This window comes from Pelophylax lessonae (assembly GCF_965119305.1).
Source record: "Pelophylax lessonae genome assembly, chromosome: 3".
Classification (NCBI taxonomy): domain Eukaryota; kingdom Metazoa; phylum Chordata; class Amphibia; order Anura; family Ranidae; genus Pelophylax; species Pelophylax lessonae.
The window spans coordinates 663,360,037-663,383,998 of NC_138770.1; the positions used below are offsets into that span (position 1 = coordinate 663,360,037).

The 23,962-nt window shown below is 45.4% G+C and overlaps 1 protein-coding gene across 1 annotated transcript in view; it reads left to right on the forward strand.

Annotated features, from left to right (window-relative positions):
* PLCB1 (phospholipase C beta 1) overlaps positions 1-23,962 on the forward strand; it is a 1,154,983-nt gene that overhangs the window by 919,659 nt on the left and 211,362 nt on the right. The window contains exons 16-18 of the mRNA XM_082249959.1: positions 2,658-2,754; positions 16,309-16,393; positions 21,041-21,165. Of these exons, the coding sequence (XP_082106085.1) occupies positions 2,658-2,754; positions 16,309-16,393; positions 21,041-21,165 (307 nt within the window). The remainder of the gene's footprint in view (positions 1-2,657; positions 2,755-16,308; positions 16,394-21,040; positions 21,166-23,962) is intronic.

Sequence of the window (23,962 nt, forward strand, 5' to 3'; positions counted from 1 at the left end):
GTTTTTTTTTTTTACCAAAAATATGTAGCAGAATACATATTGGCCAAAATTTATGAAGAAATTTGATTTTCTATGTTTCTTTATTGGATATCTTTTATAGCAGAAAGTAAAAAACATAATTTTACATTTTTTTTTATTTTGTAACTGCTGGTCTTTTTTAATTTATATCGCAAACAAATGAAAATCGCAGAGGTGATCAAATACCACCAAAAGAAAGCTCTATTTGTGGGGAAAAAAAGGACATCAATTTTATATGGGTAAATCGTCCCACCACCACGCAATGGTCAGTTAAAAAAACGCAGTGCTGTATCACAAAAAACGGCCTGGTCATTAAGGGGGGGTAAATCTTCCGGAGGTCAAGTGGGTAATGCCAACTTACGTCACGTGCACCAAATTGGACCAGAACACATACGTAACATGTTATCATTTTTTACTGTATGTTACCATTACGCATACCTCTCAACTTTCTCAACTCTCAACATTTGAGATGGGAATTATCAAAACTATGCAGGCATAGGACACACCCCCTGCCACTCCCACCTTAAAGGAGAATTGTACAAAAAAATGATTGGTTAAACCCACAAGTGTTTTTTTTTTTTTTTTACCACTACTATTCCTTTGTATTGGCTTTTGAGATTTACAAATGCAGCAATTTAGAAGTTGGATGAAAGATTTATGATATAGGGCTCTTTCACACTGCGGTGTGTCCGATGAGGTCCGTTCTGCTCAGGGGGGGGGGGGGGGATCGATCCGCCGATCCCCGCTGGGCAGGTGGGTGATGGCTCGGTCTCTGCTCTGTGTGCGGAGACGGAGCTGTCAGATCTCCGCTGTCCTCTATGGGGAGATCGGATGAGAACGGACCGCCTGTCCGTTCTCATCCGATCCAATCCTCCAGACAGATGGAAAATAGGGTTTCACGGACAGGATCGGAATCGGATAGCAGCGGGTGTCAGCGGAGATTTCTCAGCTGACACCCGCTGACCCATAGGGATGCATGGAGCATCCGATGAGGTCCGCCTGAAAAACTGACAGGCGGATTGGATCGGATCGCTCGTGTGAAAGGGGCCATATATAGTAAGTAGTGCATTTTATATACAACTATAGAGATTGGACCACGAGGGACAAATGAGAAGGAAAGAGGGACAGAGGGACTTTGTTCCAAATCAGGGACAGTCCCTCAAAATCAGGGACAGTAGGAAACTATGATTACGTATTAACAGTGCTGGGACAAGACCATCCAGAGCCCAGGGCAAAGATGCCCAAACTGCGCCCTCCCTTCCCTTAGGGTTACGTTCAGGGTGCCACCATCCCTGCAATAAACGATTGTGCCCAGGGCAGCCACTCCTCCTACCCCCCCCCTTGTCCCAGCCCTGGATGCCCCCAAACCTCACATGATACCACAGTGCCCAGGGCAGCCGTCCCTCCTGCCCCCCCCCCTTGTCTCAGCCCTGCGTATTAGGCTCCATTCACATATAGGCGTTTTGGATCGCGGGCAGAATTGCTGCCATTCTGCACGAGATTCTGACTTGCAATAGCACCCTAAACGCGGCACCATTTTGCCACGATTGTTGCCCAACGAATCGCTGTAAAATCGCGCAAACAGAATCACGGGATGCCTGACGCCCAAAAGAAGTTCTTGCATTTCTTTTGGGCGTCAGGCTTCCCGCAATTCTGTTTGTGAGATTTTACCGCAATTCATCGGGCGACAATCGTGGCAAAATTGCGCCGCGTTTGGGGTGCCACTGCAAGTCACGGGAATCACTCGGGCGTCCCGGGACTTGCAATGGTTCGGAGTCGAGGGCAGAATCGCGGCAATTCTGCCCGTGATCTGAAACGCCTATATGTGAATGGAACCTTATGGTGTGATGCATTCAGGGCCGTTGCAAGGATTTTTGTCTACTCAAACGAAGGTGCATTTTGATGCTCCGCCAAGTCCACCCCTGATCTAAATTCTTAGCAAGTGGCTGGGGATTACAATGTTAACGCCCCCCCCCCCCTTTCTGGCACCCTAAGGTGGCTGCCTGAGCTGCCTTATGGTTGCACCGGCCCTGATTGCATTTGAAAAAAAAAAAGGGCTTTGCACCTCTTTAATAAAGGAGAAGTACAAGCAAAGCTTTTTTTTTTTGCTCCCTTATACATTGCAATGGTATTCATGCCCAGGGGCTAGTGATTAGATTAGCCACCCCGCCCATAGAGGGCGGGTCGGCAACACCCACACCTAAAACCATTTCCTGTCATTCTGCTCTGTATAAAAGAAGGGTGCTGGTAGTCTTTTCGTGTGGCTCTGAAGAAGAGGAAATCCTCTAAACGTGTCAGCCCACGGGGTCTTCAGTTTCTGTTATATGTTGATAAAATTGGATGGAATATGCTGAGATCTGTGATGCGCTTTTAACAATTGCAACTTTGTGACAATAATACCTACCATGCTTTTATACAATAAATTATTTGTCTCAGGATAATGCACTAAGTCGGTGCGCCCACTGTGTGTTTTTTATGGTTACATAATGCTCATATATCTTGGGGGGGGCAGTTTGGCATGTTCTCCCTGGGCTCTAGATGGCCTTGTCCCGGCACTGCCGGCCGGCTTTGTGTTGCTGGCACATCGCTGTTCCAGTTGCCTGACTGAATGAGGTTAAATGACTTCTTTGTAATTTTAGGGCACAGCTGGAAATGAAGCCAGCGCCACGGAGGAGATGTCTAACCTGGTGAACTACATTCAGCCTGTGAAGTTCGAGTCTTTTGAGATCTCTAAAAGTAAGTGACAAAACCGGAGCAAATGCGGCAGATGAGACACAAGATGCGGGGGAGGGGGGGGGGGGTCAGGCGGGAGGCGGAATGGTGCCAGCCGGGACTCTGGGAACAGGCGGTAGGCGGAATGGTGCCTGCCGGGACTCTGGGAACAGGCGGTAGGCTAAATGGTGCCAGCTGGGACTCAGGGAACAGGCGGTAGGCGGAATGGTGCCAGCTGGGACACGGGGGTCAGACATGAGGTGGAATGGTGCCAGCTGGGACTCAGGGGGCAGGCGGGAGGTGGAATGGTGCCAGCCAGGACTCGGGGGGGGGGGCAGACGGGAGGCAAAATGGTGCCAGCTGGGACTCGGGGGCAGGCAGGAGGCAAAATGGTGCCAGCTGGGACTCGGGGGGGGGGGCAGGCGGGAGGCGGAATGGTGCCAGCCAGGTTTCGGGGGCAGGCGGGAGGTGGAATGGTGCCAGCTGGGACTCGGGGGGCTGACGGGAGGCGGAATGGTGCCAGCTGGGACTCAGGGGCAGGAGGGAGGCAGAATGGTGCCAGCCAGGACTCGAGGGGCAGACGGGAGGTGGAAAGGTGCCAGCCGGAACTCGGGGGCAGGCGGGAGTCGAAATGGTGCCAGCCAGGACTCGGGGGGCAGGCGGGAGGCGGAATGGTGCCAGCTGGGACTCAGGGGGCAGGCGGGAGGAGGAATGGTGCCAGCCGGGACTCGGGGGCAGGCAGGAGGCAGAATGGTGCCAGCCTGGACTCAGCTCATTGTACACCGACCTTTCCTGCTCCATGCCGGGTGTCATTTCTGGGACACGTACGCTTGTAAATTCTAATGGAGAAGAAAAAAGTTTAACCACTTCCTGACCGCCCCACATACATGTACTGCTGGGCGGCGGCTCTATTGTGCGAAATCACGTACAAGTATGTCAGTGAGTCTGGGGCACGCATGCGCACCACTGGCGACCAGCTCGTGCTGTGATTGGACACAGCAGGAGCCAATCACCGGCATTCATTCCGAGAAAACGTAGAAAGGCGGTTTGCCTCTGAAAACAAGGAAGATCGCCGTTCTGTCGGAGGGGAAGATAGAGATCTTGTGTTTCTGCTAAGCAGGAACACAGATCTCTGTCTTCACCCAGTCAGAGCACCTCCCCCACACAGTTAGAAAGCACTCCCTAGGTCCAAGGAACACATTTAACCATTTGATCGTCTCTTATGTTAACCTCTTCCCTGCCAGTGTCATTAGTACAGTGACAGTTCTTTTTTTTTTTTTTTAGCACTGATCACTGTATTGGTGTCACTGGTCCACAAAAAATGTCACTTAGTGTCAGATTTGTCTGCCACAATGTCGCAGTCCCGCTAAAAATCGCTGATCGCCACCATTACTAGTAAAAAAAATAAAAACGACATAAAACTTTCCCTAGTTTGTAGACACAATAACTTTTGCGCAAACCAATCAATATATACTTATTGGAATTTCTTTTTTTACAAAAATATGTAGCAGAATACACATTGGCCTAAAATGATGAAAAAAGTTGATTTTTTTTCAATTTTTTTATTGGATGTGTTTTATCTGCTATAAAATATATAAAAAAATATTGAGTTTTTTTATTTAAATTGTCGCTCTTTTTTGTTTATAACGCAAAATAAAAAAATTGCACAAGCGATCAAATACCACCAGAAGAAATCTCTATTTGTGGGGAAACAAAGACATCAATTTTATTTATGTACAGCGTTGCACGACCGCGCAGTTGTCAGTTAAAATAACGCAGTGCTGTATCCCAAAAAATGGCCTGGTCATTAAGGGTGTTAAAATGAAAATGGCGCACTTTCCCCACATGCATAAAAACATGCTGCTATTTATTAGACGTACGGGTGTGCTGTTTATTCTTAATGGCACCCATGGATGTCCGCAAGGGGGGGCAGATGCCCCCCCTGGAATCTCAACTTCCCCTTTAAAATGGTTGTAAGCCACTTTATACCATCCTGTCTGGTCTGTTAAATAATCCTGTGTGCCCGTCAGGGCAGCCATCAGAAATTTACCACCAGACCTGACCACCAACATTTCCCGGGGCCCGCCTACCATGTCGTCATCCTCCTCCAGTCCCATGTTCTCCTGCATCCCATGTCCTCCTCCTCCTCCAATCCCATCTTCTCCATCCCAGAAAGGGAAGAGGTGAACAATTCTAGTAAATGCGCCCCTCCTGTCAAGGCGTGAACAGCTGGAGAACAGGGCGGGGTCTACAGCTGTGTGTGAGGGCTAGTGAGGGGCAAGACCCTCCACATAGTGCCAGTCTGCAAGGGAACGGCAGAGCTTAAAATTGAATGGTATTGTGAGGACAGGTGGCAACCTTACCCTGTTTGGGGCCCCTTGGAATGCCCGAGCCCCCTACATGTGTATGGGCTGTACCCCCCCCCCCCCCCCGTATGGCGGCCCTGGTGCCCGTGCACCTGTGTCTGTGTATGTGTTTTAAAAAAAGAAACCGTTCTTTACCAGTTTTCAGATCGCCGCTCCCGTGACCCGCTGGCTCTCTCCTCTCCCCATCTGACAGCTGCCTGCAGTGGGCGGGGCTACGGATTCCCCACTGACATCAGTCAGGAGGGGAGGAGGAGAGGCCCAGAGGAGGAGAGAGGAGGCGGGTCACGTGAGCGGCGATCGGAGCTCTGTAAACTGGTAAAGAACGGCTTATTTTTATAAAACACAGACACAGGGGCACACAGGATTATTAAAAACACTGTAGACAGGATATTAAACTTTAAATGAAACTACAGCAGCAGGAGGGGAGGGGGGCACTGACACAGGAGCAGACAGGCAGGGAGGGAGGGGGGAGAGAGGACAGAGGAGGACAGGAAGGCTGCGGATGACTAAGGCATGTAAACTGACCACAGTGTCAGGGCTCAGCAGCCATGGTATACCGTGGTCAGATTACAGAGAGTAGGACATAGCCAGGCAGGATCAGCCAGGTATTTTAGGTGATAGAAGGGGCCAAATTACACAGCACAAGAACAGTACTGTATAACATATTTTAAGGGAACAGGATCAATATTTCTCTTACATCCTCTGACAGTCGCCGCCCGTTCAGTTAGCCTTCACGAGTGGGTAATGCACCCTCTTCAGGAGCAGGCTACGCAGTGAAAAGGTTAACAAATAAAAGCCTTTACACATAACACACCTCTAGGGGGCTGTTCCTCAGCTATTACCCATCAGCCACTAGGAGCTGCTCTTCAGTTTTTATGCTGCCTAGCGTTAGGAGTAAGCTAGGTCTTCCCTGCTGGGACCTAGTGTCTCATTTTCTTTATATTTTTTTCTTGAAAAGTGTTTTTTTCTTTAAAAATAGCTTTATTATTTCACTCACTATCGCTATTTAGTCAGGGAATTACTGGAGGACTACAAGCGACAGCAGTGCTGAGCCTCGCATCGGATAATATAGATCCTTTTGGAGTCCCAGCCTGCCACTGAGCGTCGCAGGTCATTGGTGCGCCCTGGCCTCGCAATGACAGTGCCCCTTGAGATGGGGACGAGCCTGCGGAAAAGGAGTTTCCAGATTCCAATGTGTCCCCCGTCCGCAGACCCCCACAACCACCGCCAAGGGTTGTGGGGAAAAGGCCCTTGCCCCCATCAGCATGAGGACAAGGTGCTTTGGGATGGGGGGGGGGGGCAGAGCCCCCCCCCCATGTTGAGGGTATGTGGCCTGGTATGGTTCAGAAGGGGAGACGCACTCGTTCTCCCCCCCCCTTTCCTGACCTGCTGGGCTGCATGCTCGGATATGGCTCTGGTATAATCTATTTGGGGGAACCCACTCGTTTTTTTTTCCCTTGGGGTTCCCCTTAAAACCCATACCATATGGATTGGGGGAGGACCCCAGACTGTTTTTTTTTTTTTTTTTTAATTTTCTATTGCCGCCATTTTTTTGTTTACATTTCAGCTCTCAGAGGAGAAGCCCACTGACAGCTGATGACTCACCGGTTGTTAAGGACGCGGTTGCTGGCTTCTCGGCCCACTCTTTAATAACCAGCTATTCTTCACACAGAATTAGAATCGTTCTGAAAAATTTGGAATTCGTTAGAAAACAAATAAATGAAACAAAATTAAACTAATTTTAACAAAATGCGTTACTATTTTATTTGGAGATTCGCATACATCCAAATCTCAGAATAACCAAAAATTCATTTGAATTTATATTTTGAACTGAAACTAATTTTACATGTCTATTGCAGTGCAATGTGCAGAATTTGGGGCTTATCTGAGGTGTAAAGGTGCAGGAATTGGGGTGATCTGAGGTGTAAAGGTGCTTGCATTGGGGTGACCTGAGGTGTAAAGGTGCAGGAATTGGGGTGATCTAAGGTGTGAAGGTGCAGAATTTGGGGCTTATCTGAGGTGTAAAGGTGCAGGAATTGGGGTGATCTAAGGTGTGAAGGTGCAGGAATTGGGGTGATCTAAGGTGTGAAGGTGCAGGAATTGGGGTGATCTGAGGTGTAAAGGTGCAGGAATTGGGGTGATCTGAGATGTGAAGGTGCAGGAATTGGGACTGATCTGAGGTGTGAAGGTACAGGAATTGGGGTGATCTAAGGTGTGAAGGTGCAGGAATTGGGGTGACCTGAGGTGTAAAGGTGCAGGAATTGGGGTGATCTGATGTGTGAAGGTGCAGGAATTGGGGTGATCTGAGGTGTGAAGGTGCAGGAATTGGGGTGACCTGAGGTGTAAAGGTGCAGGAATTGGGGTGATCTGAGGTGTAAAGGTGCAGGAATTGGGGTGATCTGAGGTGTGAAGGTGCAGGAATTGGGGTGACCTGAGGTGTAAAGGTGCAGGAATTGGGGTGATCTGAGGTGTAAAGGTGCAGGAATTGGGGCTTATCTGAGGTATGAAGGTGCAGGAATTGGGGCTGATCTGAGGTGTGAAAGTGCAGGAATTGCGGTGATCTGAAAGGTGAAGGTGCTGGAATTGGGGTGATCTGAGGTATGAAGGTGCAGGAATTGGGGTGAACTGAGGTTTTAGAATGCAGGAATTGGGGTGATCTGAGGTGTGAAGGTGCAGGAATTGGGGTGATCGGAGGTTTTAGAATGCAGGAACTGGGGGTTGATCTGAGGTATGAAGGTGCAGGAATTGGGGTGATCTGAGGTGTGAAGGTTCCCGAAATTGGGTTTGAACTGAGGTATGAAGGTGCAGGAATTGGGGTGGTCTGAGGTTTTAGGATGCAGGAACTGGGGGTTGATCTGAGGTATGCAGGTGCAGGAATTGGGGTGATCTGAGGTGTGAAGGTGCAGGAATTGGGGCTGATCTGAGGTATGAAGGTGCAGGAATTGGGGCTGATCTGAGGTATGAAGGTGCAGGAATTGGGGCTGATCTGAGGTATGCAGGTGCAGGAATTGGGGTGATCTGAGGTGTGAAGGTGCAGGAATTGGGACTGATCTGAGGTATGAAGGTGCAGGAATTGGGGCTGATCTGAGGTATGAAGGTGCAGGAATTGGGGCTGATCTGAGGTATGAAGGTGCAAGAATTGGGGCTGATCTGAGGTGTGAAGGTGCAGGAATTGGGGCTGATCTGAGGTGTGGAAGTGCAGGAATTGGGGAGATCTGAAGGGTGAAGGTGCTGGAATGGGGATGATCTGAGGTGTGAAGGTGCAGGAATTGAGATGATCAGAGGTGTAGTTGTAGGAATTGGGTTTGATATGAGGTATGAAGATGCAGAAATTGCGATGTTCTGTTTTTTTTTTTACCTTTTTAATTTTTAAACATATTGCTATCACAAGGGTACTAACAGGTCCCCTATGAGATAGCATTTGCAGGTGAGAAGTTCTCAGTATTGTGACATTTGGAGTCTATTAGAGTCTCCCCTGCTCTCCAGTGAAACTATTCAAGCACATATTGTGCTTTAATTGCTGCATCCTTGGCTATACTAGCCAAAGAATGACAGCTGTCAACTCAGAAGTGACGTACCACATGTGACTTCTGGGCTCATTAGTCTCAGGTGGGATTGGGGGAATGGACGCTACCCAAGTTCCTCCTGCTCTGATGGTACGAGCAGTTTCCCACGGTCCCATGCTCCTCACTTTGAGAGCCCCATAAAATGAATCAGGCAGATCTAAACCTCCTGAATCACTTTTATCGGAAAGACCTTAACCAGCTGTTATAGCCGGTACCAAGCTCACAGCTGCAGTAGCAGTGAGCTTGATTCAACCATTTGCCTACCATGCCCAAAGGCGTGCATACAGGGTGTGCCGGGTGTGCCTTGGCACACCCTAATAAACCTGTGCGGTGCAGATTTCCCCTGCTGCCTGGTCCTCCCCACTGCCGACTTCCCTCCTCTCCCCGCAGCTGCTGCACAAGGGAATGTTTCCAGATGGAGATTGGGGGAAGGGGCCAGTAAATATGTTAATTTAAAGTTATTAATATTATACAGGATTTATAAAGCACCAATAGTTTACGCAGCTCTTTACAATATAAAAATGGAGCCAGTACAGTTACAATACAATACAATAAAATACAAGAGTGTTAAGAAGGCCCTGCTCATAGGAGCTCACAATCTAATAAGGTGTGACAGGTGATACAAAAGTTTATAACTGTGGGGAATGAGCTGATGAGAGTAATAAAAGATTAGTTGGAGGTGCGATAGGCTTCCCTGAAGAGATGCATTTTCAGGGATCGCCGAAAGGTAGTCAGAGTAGGAGATAGCCAGACAGATTGAGGTAGAGAGTTTCAGAGGATGGGAGAAGCTCTGGAGAAGTTCTAGAGACGAGCATGAGAGGAGGAGACAAGGGAGTTAGAGAGCAGGAGATCTTGAGAGGAGTGGAGAGCACGGTTTGGGCGATACTTGGAGACAAGATTGGTGATGTAGTTTGGGGCAGAGTTGTGAATGGATTTGTATGTTGTTGTTAGTATTTTGAATTTGCTGGGCGATGTTGCAATGTCTCATGAGATTTATGGTGTTGTCAGTTTGCCAGGATTGTAACGATCGGGTACTGATTCTGTGTGTAGTTAGGGGAGCAAGTGCGTCCAGTGAGGATGAGAGTGAACTGTTGTAGACAGAGATGGCCAGGTCAGGTCACTCACAGTGTTCATTCACAACTGAAGCATAGTAAACTGTGTTTACTATGTTTCAGTTTGTGAATGAACAGGAAGCCGCTCAGCACAGAGCACTACCCAAGCATTCACTGTCCAGTACAGCTGAGGCCCCTTCCTCTGTTTCTAAAGTGAGACATTAGGGGTCCGTTTAGACGCCGATATTTCACCAAAGTTGAAAACCCAACTCCTAAAAAAATGTAGAAAATAAAATAAAATAAATCATTTTGTAAATATAATAAAAAAATGAAATAGTAAAAATAAAGATAAAAAAAATACCAACACCATCCACTGCTCTACTGACACTGTCCTCTACCCTACTGAAAAAGTCCACTGCCCTTCTGACACCATCCGCTGCTCTACTGACACCATCCACTGCCCTACTGACAGCGTCCACTGCCCTACTGACACAATCCACTGCCCTACTGACAGCGTCCACTGCCCTACTGACAGCGTCCACTGCCCTACTGACAGCGTCCACTGCCCTACTGACACCGTCCACTGCCCTACTGACACCATCCACTGCCCTTCTGACACCATACACTGCCCTTCTGACACCATCCGCTGTTCTACCTACACCATCCGCTGCTCTACTGACACTGTCCACTGTCCTACTGACACCATCCGCTGCTCTACTGACACTGTCCACTGCCCTACTGACACCATCCGCTGCTCTACTGACACTGTCCACTGCCCTACTGACACCATCCACTGCCCTACTGACACTGTCCACTGCCCTACTGACACCCTCCACTGCTCTACTGACACCATCCGCTGCTCTACTGACACCATCCACTGTCCTACTGACACCATCCACTGCCCTAATGACACCGTCCACTGTCCTACTGACACCATTCACTGCCCTAATGACACCGTCCACTGCTCTACTGACACCATCCACTGTCCTACTGACAGCGTCCACTGTCCTACTGACACCATTCACTGCTTTACTGACACCATCCACTGTCCTACTGAGACCATCCAGTGCTCTACTCACACCATTCACTGCTCTACTGACACCATCCACTGACGTGCCATTTACCACAGGTAGACTCCAATCAAGTTGTAGAAACATCTCAAGGATGATCAGTGGAAAGAGAATGCCCTTGAGCTCAGTAATGAGTGTCATAGCAAAGGCTGTGAATACTTATGTACATTAGATTTCTTCGTTTTTTATTTTTAATAACTATGCAAAGATGTCAAACAAACTTCTTTCACGTTGTTATTATGGGTTATTGTTTGTAGAATTTTGATGAGAATATTGAATTGAATCCATTTAGGAATAAGGCTGTAATATACCAAAATGGTGTTTTTAAATAAAATGATGCTGCTGAAAACAGATATCTTTAAAACCAAATATATAAAATTGTGAAAATGAACAGTGCAGCGCATAAACAAACAATATAAATAAACAAAATAAACCGCAGGATAAACAATAACCAGTGTGAAAGGAATAAAATTAGGCAGTGTATATCCAGAATGATTAAAAGTGTGTAAAGTCCCAAAATATAACTCCTTGTGATCTTGAAGTAATCCGGGAGCATCCCAGGTGACACTCAGGAGAGAAAACAGCACAGGAGACTTACCAGAAAGCCATTGACCCCCTTTTTACAGGATGGTCAATGCTCGCTTTGTTAACCAAAGGCAAAGACCTGCATCATATAAGGATCCCAATGCCAATATACGTCACCCAACGATTAAACAATGATCCATTAATCCCTGTCCCTGATGACATCACGTATGACGAAACCTGTAGGGAGGAACACGTACACATACTGCGTATGCGCGGTCGAACGGCGACTATTTTTGTAACTGGAGGAAGTGTTTACTATACCCCTCTGGCGTTTTACATGTGACTTTCAAGCTTGTATTACGCAAGTGCAATAATCTTTAAATAAACTACCTGGGTTTTTTTACAGTATTATACTATGTGAAGCCTTTATTTCCTATATGGTCTGGGCGGCTGAGGATTAATGGACGATCGCTTAATCATTGGATGATGTATATTGACATTGGGAACCTTATATGATGCAGGTCTTTGCCTTTGGTTAACAAAGCGAGCTTTGACCATCCTGTAAAAAGGGGGTCAATGGCTTTCTCTTAAGCCTCCTGTGCTGTTTTACCTCCTGAGTGTCGCCTGGGATATTCCATAATAATTTATTGCTGGTGAAAATGAGACACATAAGATAAAAGGTAGCCAACACATTTCAGGGGATTCTAGGACAATATCCCCCCGGACAATATCCCCCCGGACAATATCCCCCCGGACAATATCCACTGGGAAACATCCCCACTGGACATAATCCCCCCTGGACAATATCCCCCTAGACAATATTCCCCCTCTAACCCTAACCCTCTAATCCTAACCCTAACCCTCTAACCCTATGTCCGGGGGGATGTTTTCCGGGGGGATATTGTCCCGGGGGATATTGCCCGGGGGATGTTGTCCCTGGGGGATATTATCCGGGGGGATGTTGTCCCGGGGGGGTTATGTCCAGGGGGATGTTTTCGGGGGGATATTGTCCCGGGGGAAAAGGTCCGGGGGGATATTGCCCGGGGGAATATTGTCCCGGGGGATAAAGTCCAGGGGCCACAAAATACCCCCTTCATCAGGGCTACTTATCATTGGTGAAGGTTCTATTTAATTTCCTGCAGTAGTAGAAGCCTCTTATTACCATCAAAACAATGACTCTGTGGAATGTTTTACGGGATATTTTAGGTTGTCTCTGTTTTCCGTCTAGGTGACTTTTAAAAGCCGGCGGAGAGAACTTATTCCTGCTGGCTGTCATTGTGTGACAGGAGGAATATGTTGGATAAAATTCAGTCTATGTGTAAAATAATCATAAGGCAATGTTCAGTCCCTGAGCCTTCCCGGAAGATTAATCTCTTGATAGGCAGTGTCCTTGGGTGACAGAATGATAGAGCATCGGGCTTGGCTGGGCACTGAGATAATCTAGCAATGATGCATTATAGGCAATTCTCATTACATCTCATATGAGCTATGAGGAGCAGAAACATTTGTAGAACAGGCTCTACACAGGGATGACCAATCTGATTGGATTTTCCATGTTTTTTAATACCAGTTTTGTGTTACTTTAAGCAGCAGTAAACCACATCCAAAAAAAATAAATAAATAAATAATAATAATATTCAGGCCCTGGGCAGTTTAAGTCATTATGATAGACTTAGCGCACACTAGAGAGCTTCGTTTTCCGGTGTCACCGCTGAACGTGCCATAATCTTCACCCGGTCTTCTTTCCATGTTTGCGGGCTTCAGCTATCTGATTGGCTGAGCCGGCGTTGACATCACTCCAGTACATGCACGCAGTCGTCCCTGTTTACGGCACAGATATGCCGTTTCTTTAGAGCAGTGGTCCTCAACTCCGGTCCTCAGGGCCCACTAACAGGCCATATTTTAAGTATTACCTTGGAGAGATGCAGACTAGAGTACTGCAATCACTGAGCAGCAAATTATATCACCTGGGATGTATTTCAGTTATCTTGCAAACCTGGCCTGTTAGTGGGCCCTGAGGGCCAGGGTTGAGGACCACTGTTTTAGAGCACATGCGTCGGTGACGTCACCGGCTGGATCTAAAATAAATATCTCCTAAGTGGTGCACGTTTAGGAGATAATTACACTACCTATAGATTAGCTTTATATATAGGCTTACCTATAGGTAAAAATCATACATGGGAGTTTACTCACACTTTAACGACCGCTATCCTTAGGGTTTCTTACTTTTCTTCTCTTCTCTTTCTTCTTAATTTGACTCCATTAGCAGGGGTCTCCAAACTTTCTAAACAAATTGCCAAATTTACTGTCCTTCACACTTAAGGGGGCTGTAGTGTGGTCAGCACAACTAGAAAATGCCTTTTCATCAGTGGGAATATACAATGACCCATCATTGGTGTCAGTGGGAGGAATCGTACCCCATCGTTGGTGTCAGTGGGAGGAATCGTACCCCAACATTGTGTCCATTGGAGGAATAGTGCCCCATCATTAATGTCAGTGGGAGGAATAGTGCCCCATTGTTGGTGTCAGTGGGAGGAATCGTACCCCAACATTGTGTCCATTGGAGGAATGGTGCCCCATCATTAATGTCAGTGAGAGGAATAGTGCCCCATCGTTGGTGTCAGTGGGAGGAATCGTACCCCAACATTGTGTCCATTGGAGGAATAGTGCCCCATCATTAATGTCAGTGGGAGGAATGGTGCCCCATTGTTGGTGTCAGTGGGAGGAATCGTACCCCAACATTGTGTCCATTGGAGGAATAGTGCCCCATCATTAATGTCAGTGGGAGGAATAGTGCCCCATCGTTGGTGTCAGTGGGAGGAATCGTACCCCAACATTGTGTCCATTGGAGGAATAGTGCCCCATAATTAATGTCAGTGGGAGGAATGGTGCCCCAATTTTGGTGTCAGTGGGAGGAATAGTGCCCCATTGTTGGTATCAGTGAGAATAACAATACCCCATTGTTGGTGTCAGTGCAAAGAATAGTGCCCTAAGGGCCAGATAAAAGCAAGGTTCTGGGCCCAAGGCCACAGTTTGAAGACCACTGGGCTATGGAATAGTATACACTTCCATATGGGTCACCATAATTATGGTAATTTGCTATATAAGAAATATAGCAGATAAAATGTTAGACAGACATTATAAAATGTGGCTAACTGGGGACAGGATATTCTGGCCCATAATGTCCTAGATGCCTCATTCACAATATTACTAATTGTGACAGACCCAAGCAGGACCGGGGCTTTTGGAGGGGACGAGGGGATAGCCTTCTCCCCATTGATTATGGCCAATGGAGGAGACCAGGGTTTTGTCTGCTTCTCCCGGTCAGAGCATGGAAAAGAGCTCAGTTCAGCCTCTGATCCCATGTAGAGAGCAGATCATTCTCTAAATAATGGACAGCAACGTGATAAACGCTGCGAGTGAGGCTTGGATTAATTCTCTGATTAAAGACAATAAAGCTTCCCTTCTAGAGTGGATGGAAAGGTGTAATATTAATCTTGGACAGGTTCATGGTCAGAGGAAATATGGCGGCGCTCCTGCAGACTGGGTTGGAGAAGCTCCTCCATTTGGGACAGAATTATTTATCAAAAATCTCCCTCAAGAAATCTTTGAAGATAAACAAATTCCACTTTTTTCTTATGATGACTTTTCTAGTTGAAAGATTACACAAGAACCTGAAAGACAGCAGGTGTAATGTACTTTGTGTATTCAGGGGTGGGCTTGTTGCCAGACTGTCTGCGGTTGACTCCCTGATTTCATCAGAGCTTTGTCTGGGTGCTTGGCTGTTAATTAGCTTACTGTTAATAAGATCACTGTTAGATGTTGGTTGTTAGCATACTGTTTATGTTTATGATAGCTGTTTATTAGATGTACTATTAAATATACTGACAATATTACTGTTTAAAGTTTGCATTGTTTAGGATAATGTGATCAAACTCTTATCTAATTTTGTGTGGTATAAATTCTTGGTAAATTTACAATAAAGTGAGTTCCAGTTGGCACCTAAGCTAGTGTCATCTACAGTACAGTAATCCCCCGCTACATCGCGGTTCAGTTTTTGCGGTCCCGGTAATTCGCGTTTTTTTTTGTAATGTTATTTTACTATATAAATCATTAAAAATGAAAGATTTTTGTGTTTTTCATAGCTCTTGCTCTGTCTCTAAGTATCTTTTATGTGTTTAAATGAGTTTCTATTGTTTTAAAAGTGTGTTTAAAGACCTTAAAATGCTTTTACATGTACAGTGACAGTAAAAAAAATCATGCCTACAATGCATTTTAATAGGGTTTTTCTATTTCGCGGAATTTCACTTTTCGCGGCTGGGTCCGGAACGTAACCCCCGCAATGGAGGGGGGTTTACTGTAGTTCTTGGGTGCAATTCTCAGTTATAAACCTGATTTCTGGTTCCAGAGTGGAAAAAGCTGTATCTTGGCAGAGATACCCAGGCGGTCCATCACACTAATACACTGTGCTTTTATCTGTTAACTCCCCTGTCTGGTGGGAGCTGAACATCAGTTATAGAAGTTGTACAGAAGCTGCAACGTGGAAAGCGCAAAAAAATTTTTATTGACACTCCATACCAGCCTTTCCCAAACTTTTTTTTACCCCAGAGCAACTCTTGAAATTATTTTCAGGTCTCAGGGGAACTAAGATTAGTCTATCGGAGGGTCACAGGGAAACTGCCACCCTTACAGTCAGCTAAAAGGATCAGTGGTGCCATCTTGCTGGCTCAGCCAAGTGGTGTTGGTCTTTGAAGTATGTAGCCTTCATCAAACGGGAGGTCAATTAGCCACAGTGCAAGGAAACCCCCAACGACCTCTGGAGGATCCCTGGGTTCCTTGGACCCCTGGTTGAGAATGGCTGCTGTATACAAATAGCCGGTGTGTGGAGGTTTTGTTAAATGGTTTAAATTGTTGATCTGTTTGATCATTTAAATTAATGTATATGTCTTGATAATTACTAAGATTGATGCTAACTCCTTTTTTTTTTTTTTTTTCACAGAAAAAAACAGAAGCTATGAAATGTCCTCCTTTGTAGAAACCAAGGGACTTGAGCAGCTAACGAAATCCCCCGTAGAATTTGTAGAGTATCCTTTGTTCTACATTATCTTTCCAACTTTTTCCATTTAGCACAGGACTCACAGAATGTGGAAACAATAAGGTAAGACCAGCATTGCAGGAGTTAGGGATAAGGGTTAAGAACTGAGGTAAAGATGGGGTTAGGTAAATTTACAGTGCCTTGCGAAAGTATTCGGCCCCCTTGAACTTTTCGACCTTTTGCCACATTTCAGACTTCAAACATAAAGATATAAAACTGTAATTTTTTGTGAAGAATCAACAACAAGTGGGACACAATCATGAAGTGGAACGGAATTTATTGGATATTTCAAACTTTATTAACAAATAAAAAACTGAAAAATTGGGCATGCAAAATTATTCAGCCCCCTTAAGTTAATACTTTGTAGCACCACCTTTTGCTGCGATTACAGCTGTAAGTCGCTTGGGGTATGTCTCTATCAGTTTTGCACATCGAGAGACTGAAATTTTTGCCCATTCCTCCTTGCAAAACAGCTCAAGCTCAGTGAGGTTGGATGGAGAGCGTTTGTGAACATCAGTTTTCAGTTCTTTCCACAGATTCTCGATTGGATTCAGGTCTGGACTTTGACTTGGCCATTCTAACACCTGGATATGTTTATTTGTGAACCATTCCATTGTAGATTTTGCTTTAAGTTTTGGATCATTGTCTTGTTGGAAGACAAATCTCCGTCCCAGTCTCAGGTCTTTTGCAGACTCCATCAGGTTTTCTTCCAGAATGGTCCTGTATTTGGCTCCATCCATCTTCCCATCAATTTTAACCATCTTCCCTGTCCCTGCTGAAGAAAAGCAGGCCCAAACCATGGTGCTGCCACCACCATGTTTGACAGTGGGGATGGTGTGTTCAGGGTGATGAGCTGTGTTGCTTTTACGCCAAACATAACGTTTTGCATTGTTGCCAAAAAGTTGAATTTTGGTTTCATCTGACCAGAGCACCTTCTTCCACATGTTTGGTGTCTCCCAGGTGGCTTGTGGCAAACTTTAAACAACACTTTTAATGGATATCTTTAAGAAATGGCTTTCTTCTTGCCACTCTTCCATAAAGGCCAGATTTGTGCAGTATACGACTGATTGTTGTCCTATGGACAGAGTCTCCCACCTCAGCTGTAGATCTCTGCAGTTCATCCAGAGTGATCATGGGCCTCTTGGCTGCATCTCTGATCAGTCTTCTCCTTGTATGAGCTGAAAGTTTAGAGGGACGGCCAGGTCTTCGTAGATTTGCAGTGGTCTGATACTCCTTCCATTTAAATATTATCGCTTGCACAGTGCTCCTTGGGATGTTTAAAGCTTGGGAAATCTTTTTGTATCCAAATCCGGCTTTAAACTTCTCCACAACAGTATCTCGGACCTGCCTGGTGAGTTCCTTGTTCTTCATGATGCTTTCTGCGCTTTAAAGAGGTTGTACACCGAGAAAAAAAAATTTTCTCTTCTTTACATCCTGAAAGAGAAACCCATAATGAGCTAGTATGCATCGCATAGTAGCTCATTATGAAATACTTACCTTAGAACGAGCCCCCGCCGTGCCGTCCGCTTACCTGTATGACGGGCGACATGTATAGTCGCCCGTCTTCCGGGATCGCGGCATCCGGCCATCTGATTGGCCGGAGCCGCGGTGACGTCACTCCCGCGCACGCGCGCGGGAGCCGACGGTCACGGCACGGGGCTCTGAAGGAACGGCACGATCTGCCGTTCCTTCAGAGCGCATGCGCCAGTGACGTCACTGGCTGCATTAAAGGTAAATATCTCCTAAACGGTGCATGTTTAGGAGATATTTACAGTACCTATAGGTAAGCCTTAATATAGGCTTACCTATAGGTACAACTTTCTGAGGAGGGTTTACTTCCTCTTTAAACAGACCTCTGAGACTATCACAGTGCAGGTGCATTTATACGGAGACTTGATTACACACAGGTGGATTCTATTTATCATCATTAGTCATTTAGGTCAACATTGGATCATTCAGAGGTCCTCACTGAACTTCTGGAGAGAGTTTGCTGCACTGAAAGTAAAGGGGCTGAATAATTTTGCACGCCCGATTTTTCAGTTTTTTATTTGTTAACTATTTAATTATAAGTATTGTTATTTGAAATATCCAATAAATTTCGTTCCACTTCATGATTGTGTCCCACTTGTTGCTGATTCTTCACAAAAAATTACAGTTTTATATCTTTATGTATGAAGCCTGAAATGTGGCAAAAGGTCGCAAAGTTCAAGGGGGCCGAATACTTTTGCAGGTCACTGTACAGTATATATTGTTTTTTTTTTTTTTTTGCTAGACACTTTAGGGTCTATTTACTAAAAAAAAAAAAATAATGACATAAGATGTGTGACATACTGAATTTTATGGGGGAATTTTTTGCTTTTTTTCTTGAGCACACCAGACCCACCGGATACCCAGGGGGACATAGCGGTACTGGGCATACAGACCCACTGGATATCCAAGAGGGGGCTATTATGAACAGGACAGATACTTATTATATACAGCCTGCTCCCCAGTGAAAAGGGGGGTTCTGTGTGGTGAGTGCAATACCTAGTGGGGGGCCACGGGTAGATGCACTTGAAAACACCTGCATGGTATCTGGCTGAAAAATCACCTGAAAAATTGGACACCACACTGCTTGACTTAGATCACTAAAGACTTTATTCATCAATTACATCTGCTATTGTATGCATTGTCACTTGACCTGCACCTTTGCGCTTGGCATAACAGTATATGCCATCCCCTGACATTTAGGAATCACAGTAGCACGCTTTTATTTTTCTTTATATTTATTTTTTCTTATATTTATACTTATTTTTTCATATTTCTTAATAAAAGTTGAATAATTTATATAGCACAATTTTCCACGCACTGAGTGGACACGAGCACTAAAAGTCAATGTTCTATATTTATCACAAGTAGTGTAAGTAAGTTAAAGAGCACTTGCACTCAGCACTTTATATGGTATAAAATTTGATTTGCAATAAGGTTTGCCTCGTAAAGCATCCAGCACTCTGGCACTTTTTCCTTCATTTTGAAGCACAGTGCACTTTATGCATTATTTAAATGGTATTATTTAATGTTTTATTGCATATACCGAGTGGCGATATTTTATGTGGATAACCAAGGTATAGAGTTGTACGCACAGGCATCCCAACATATATATATATTGTTTGCACTTAGCTAATCTATACATATTCCCTCTGAATAGGTAGCGCCACACGCCAACACCACACCACATATTTACACTCATACCCCAATCCCAAGGGGTAGGTTGGTGGCAGTTTATACCACATTTTGACATATGCAGTAGACTCCTCATAGCGCTGGTCACACCCGATTCTTATATACTGTATATGTCATCCGATATATTTCAACCGTGTATTTACTATTTACTTGAGTATTATAGGTTTACCTTATTGAACACATTGGTGTTGTTTTTCCCCAAATCCCATAAGTTTAATTATATGAGTCGAGTTCAGATAAAAATAATGTGTATCATTGTAGGAAGTAGAGGTGACTTCACATGGACAATTTGTAATCTCTAAAACAATCAATGAATCAAGGCATCCAATAAAGAAAGGAATGATCGCACTTCCAAATGCTACGAGATCTTTAATGCAGTAAAATCATCCAACAAACAGAATCAAAGAGAGTTCATGAAACTTGTCGGAAGAGCATGGTGGACATGTTTCGCAAATGTAATCGCTTAATCATAACCCGGTGGGTTATGATTAAGTAATTTGATTCACAAAACATGTCCACCATGCTCTTCCGACAAGTTTCATGAACTCTCTTTGATTCTGTTTGTTGGATGATTTTACTGCATTAAAGATCTCGTAGCATTTGGAAGTGCGGTCATTCCTTTCTTTATTGGATAAATTCACCGGACCACGGACTGGACCTGCACACCTTTGCCTACAAGCTTTCACTTTATCACCCGGAGAAGCATTATCTCCCTTTTGCCCTGAATTGGATCAAGGCGACCTACTAACATTCCTGCCCTATATGAAGGCTGTACCAAAACGAATGCAAAAGTTGGCAACCTTTTATATTAACTTCCATAGGTTGTTTAAATTTCACATGTTGGTAGAGTTACTCTCTTTCTCTAGTAATTCTTCTTTTTCTTTTTCTTTTTCATTACAGGTATAATTGATTCCAAGCAGAAGCAATGTGCCATCATTAGGTTCTTGATAAAGGAGGGGTGAAGGCTGTCCAACATCCACAGAAGGCTACAGAATGTTTATGGAGATGACATCACTGATAAGAGCAATGTCTTGTCATTGGTGACTCTTGCCAATGGTGTCATCTTCGTAAACATCCCATTGCCTTCTGTGGTGGTCGGACAGCCTGCACCCCTCATTTTTCAAGGAACTCAAGGAGGGCATGTTGCTTCTGCTTGAAATCTTTTATTTACCTGCAATTGAAAAAAAGAAGAAGAAGATTTAATATAGAGGAAGAGTTACTCCACCAACATGTGACATTTGAACAACCTGTAAGTCAATAAAAAATGTAAGCCAACTTTTTGCCCTCATAATTTTCCTTGCCTGGACCCATTCCATCTTTTGATAATGAAGTCTGATTAGTATCGCCCAGTGTTTAGCCAACATTAGCCTGTGGTTTCTGTGTGTCATTCTAAAAATTTCTTAACCAAAGACAGATATAACAAAATGCAGCTAAGTCGAATTTATCCAAAAGGGACACGTGTGGATTCATCCAATTACATGCCTCAGGTCTTCTGGAACGCTGGATGTCAGATGGTGGCTCTTAACTTCCAGACTATAGGTAAGGACATTAAATGCAGGGTCGGATTAAGAGCATCATGGGCTTGGTGCTGAGGATTTTGAAGGGCCTTAAGGGCCATGCCTTGGCATGCACCCAGAGGAGGAAGGGTGCAGCCATGCATGCCTAATTCAACATGGGATGCTGTCTCTGAAGCCCATAAACACATCCATGCATCGGCAACTGTCCCTCCTTGTCCGGCCTTCGTGCTGTGTGGGGAGGTTCTGAGGGAGCTGCCTGGGGAAGCGAGCATAGAAGCCAGACTTCTGTGTTTACAAGTGACAGAAGAGCGGTAACAGTGAATATGGCCAACCCGGGGCCTATATTAAGGTAGGGGCCTGGAGCTGCAGCTCCAATAGCCCCTACGTTAATCTGGCCCTGATTAAATGCAATAGTTAGTGTATTGCCATGTGGTTTGACTACACCACTTCAGGCACCACTGGGGATTACCAGTACAACTGAAGGCTCCTGTATGACAGTCAATTACCAAATCCAGTTAGTTTGTGATGCACAAGCCGGATACAGCAAACAAAAAAAACTTCCATTCCCTTCCCACCCTGAGTGAAATCCTTCATTATTTATGCTTTACATTCTCCACCTTCCAGAAACTGTAGCCCGCAAAGGAAAGGTTTCAGCAACAGAGATAATGCTGTCAATCTGGAAAGCAGTGGGCAGGATGCAACTAGTCTTTATCCATCAACGTTGCCTTTATTTCTGATGACACAACTTAACTTTGGAATAGTAATTTTCACTGTATTTATACCGGAATTGTGCATATAAATGTATATATACCCAATTGCCTGTCACGGTCAGGGGTCAGGCTCGGAGGCCAGTAGCTGTAGCAGTAGAGAGACTCCCACTGACCAGCTGGATAGTTATACAAGCAGGTTACCCTGGCTGATGATGCGAGCTCACCGCAGATCTCATGGATTGCAATGATATCAATGGAGATAGACCTGGTGTGTTTCGTTTGGTAAGACATCATCATCTGTTAGACAGCAGAGTCTTATATCATTAATCCATATGAAGAAACACCACCACCGATGGAAAGGGTGATGAATAATGTAGATAAAGGGTGACCAAGATGTTCCTACTTCACACCCAAAGTGAGTATCAAAATCTGCTTAACAGAATTCAATGACCACTAAGCTATAGGTGGTCCAATTAAGCACAGGGAAGTAGGTCTCCCTCAAACCATGTACATTGGATTCGCTCAGAAGACTCGATCCACTCTCAAAAAACAAAAGTCAAAATGCGCTACCATAGCGCAGCATCCACATAACGCTTTATTGATAAAATAAAAGATTGCACTTACAAGATTTAATAGTGCATGTCATTATAAAACCGTGTAAGCGAACATCTGAAGTGTGCAGCGTTCCTGCGGACTTCCCTCCAGGCTCAAACAAAGAACCGACCAATCAGGTGGAAATTGCGTGATGACGTCACCGTCATAGGCCCCACCCTATGTGTTTCGTCAACGATAACGTCGAGAGGCACAAGAGTTATTCTGTGACTGGAGCAAGTTAGAACCTCCGTAATTCCCCAGTTGAACCAGAAACGGATATAGTGCAGCGCTGCACTATATTTTTTTGTATACTGATTTTGAGTGTGTATCTTTACTCTGAGTGCTGGCAGCTCCTTTTACTCTAGCGCAGTGTTTTCTCTGTTTTTGATTCTATATATCCAATATTGGTGGGAGTTCTAAAGCCTCATTCACACAGGCAAATGTGCCTTCCTGTGGATAGTTGCACCCAGGATCCCCAGTATTCCGATTGATGGTGGAAGCTCAGCCTGTGCACCTGCATGACAGAGTGATAGGAGCTGTGCCTCTATACCGCTGTAACCTTCTATATGCAGATATCCGCATCCTACTGAATCCGCATCATACTGGACAGATGTCCGCCCTGGACACAGTTAGATTGCATTGAGGTTTAATCATCTGGCCCTCAACACAGATAACATCTAAAAGGGCAGACATCTGTGGATAGAGGCTTAAAGAGGCAGTAATACAGGCTGAGCTGCCACCACATGATACTTGCCACAGGAATCCACCAGTGGGCCCCCGGAAGCTGGAAAGCCCTGACGCAGACATGGCTACATAGGTGATCTCCACTTGCTTCTGGCTCCTGTGGTGAGCAGCTGCCCTGCTGCATTGTGAACACTGGAGATTGGCTGCTCTGCACAGGCACCATTTACAGAATGCGTGATGTCACCACACCACGTCTCTACCTCGTCCAATCAGAGAGTGCTTTTCATTAATTGGGAAAATGCAAAGTATTCTCTTAATGGTGCCTGTACCGAGTGGCTGACCTCCTGTGTTCAAAATGCAGCAGGGCAGTCGATCAGCATGAGGTCCAGAAGCAAGTGGAGATGCCTGTAGTAGTGGTGTCTACTTCAGTGATTTCCAGCTTCCAGGGGCACTGGACAGGTATGGTATCTGCATACAATATCCATACATGAAATGTTTCATTATTATCGTAAATAGACTAAAGTCAAAACTGGTTTTGTTTGGTTTTGGATATAGTAAGAGCCGGTTCGCACAGGCGCGACCCGACTTTGCCGGGCGACCTGTGAAGTCGCGGTGCGCAGCTCGCACCGCAACCTCGGAGCGGCATGCACGGACTTCATATCATTGAAGTCAATGCAGGTCGCTCCAGGTCGCCCCAAAGTAGCTCAGGACCCTTTTTCTAAGTCGGAGCGACTTGTGTCGCTCCTATTAGAACAGGTCCTGTGCTAATCTATGGCAGGCGACCCGCAGCGACTTGTCAGGCGACCAGGTCGCCTGACAAGTCGCCCCAGT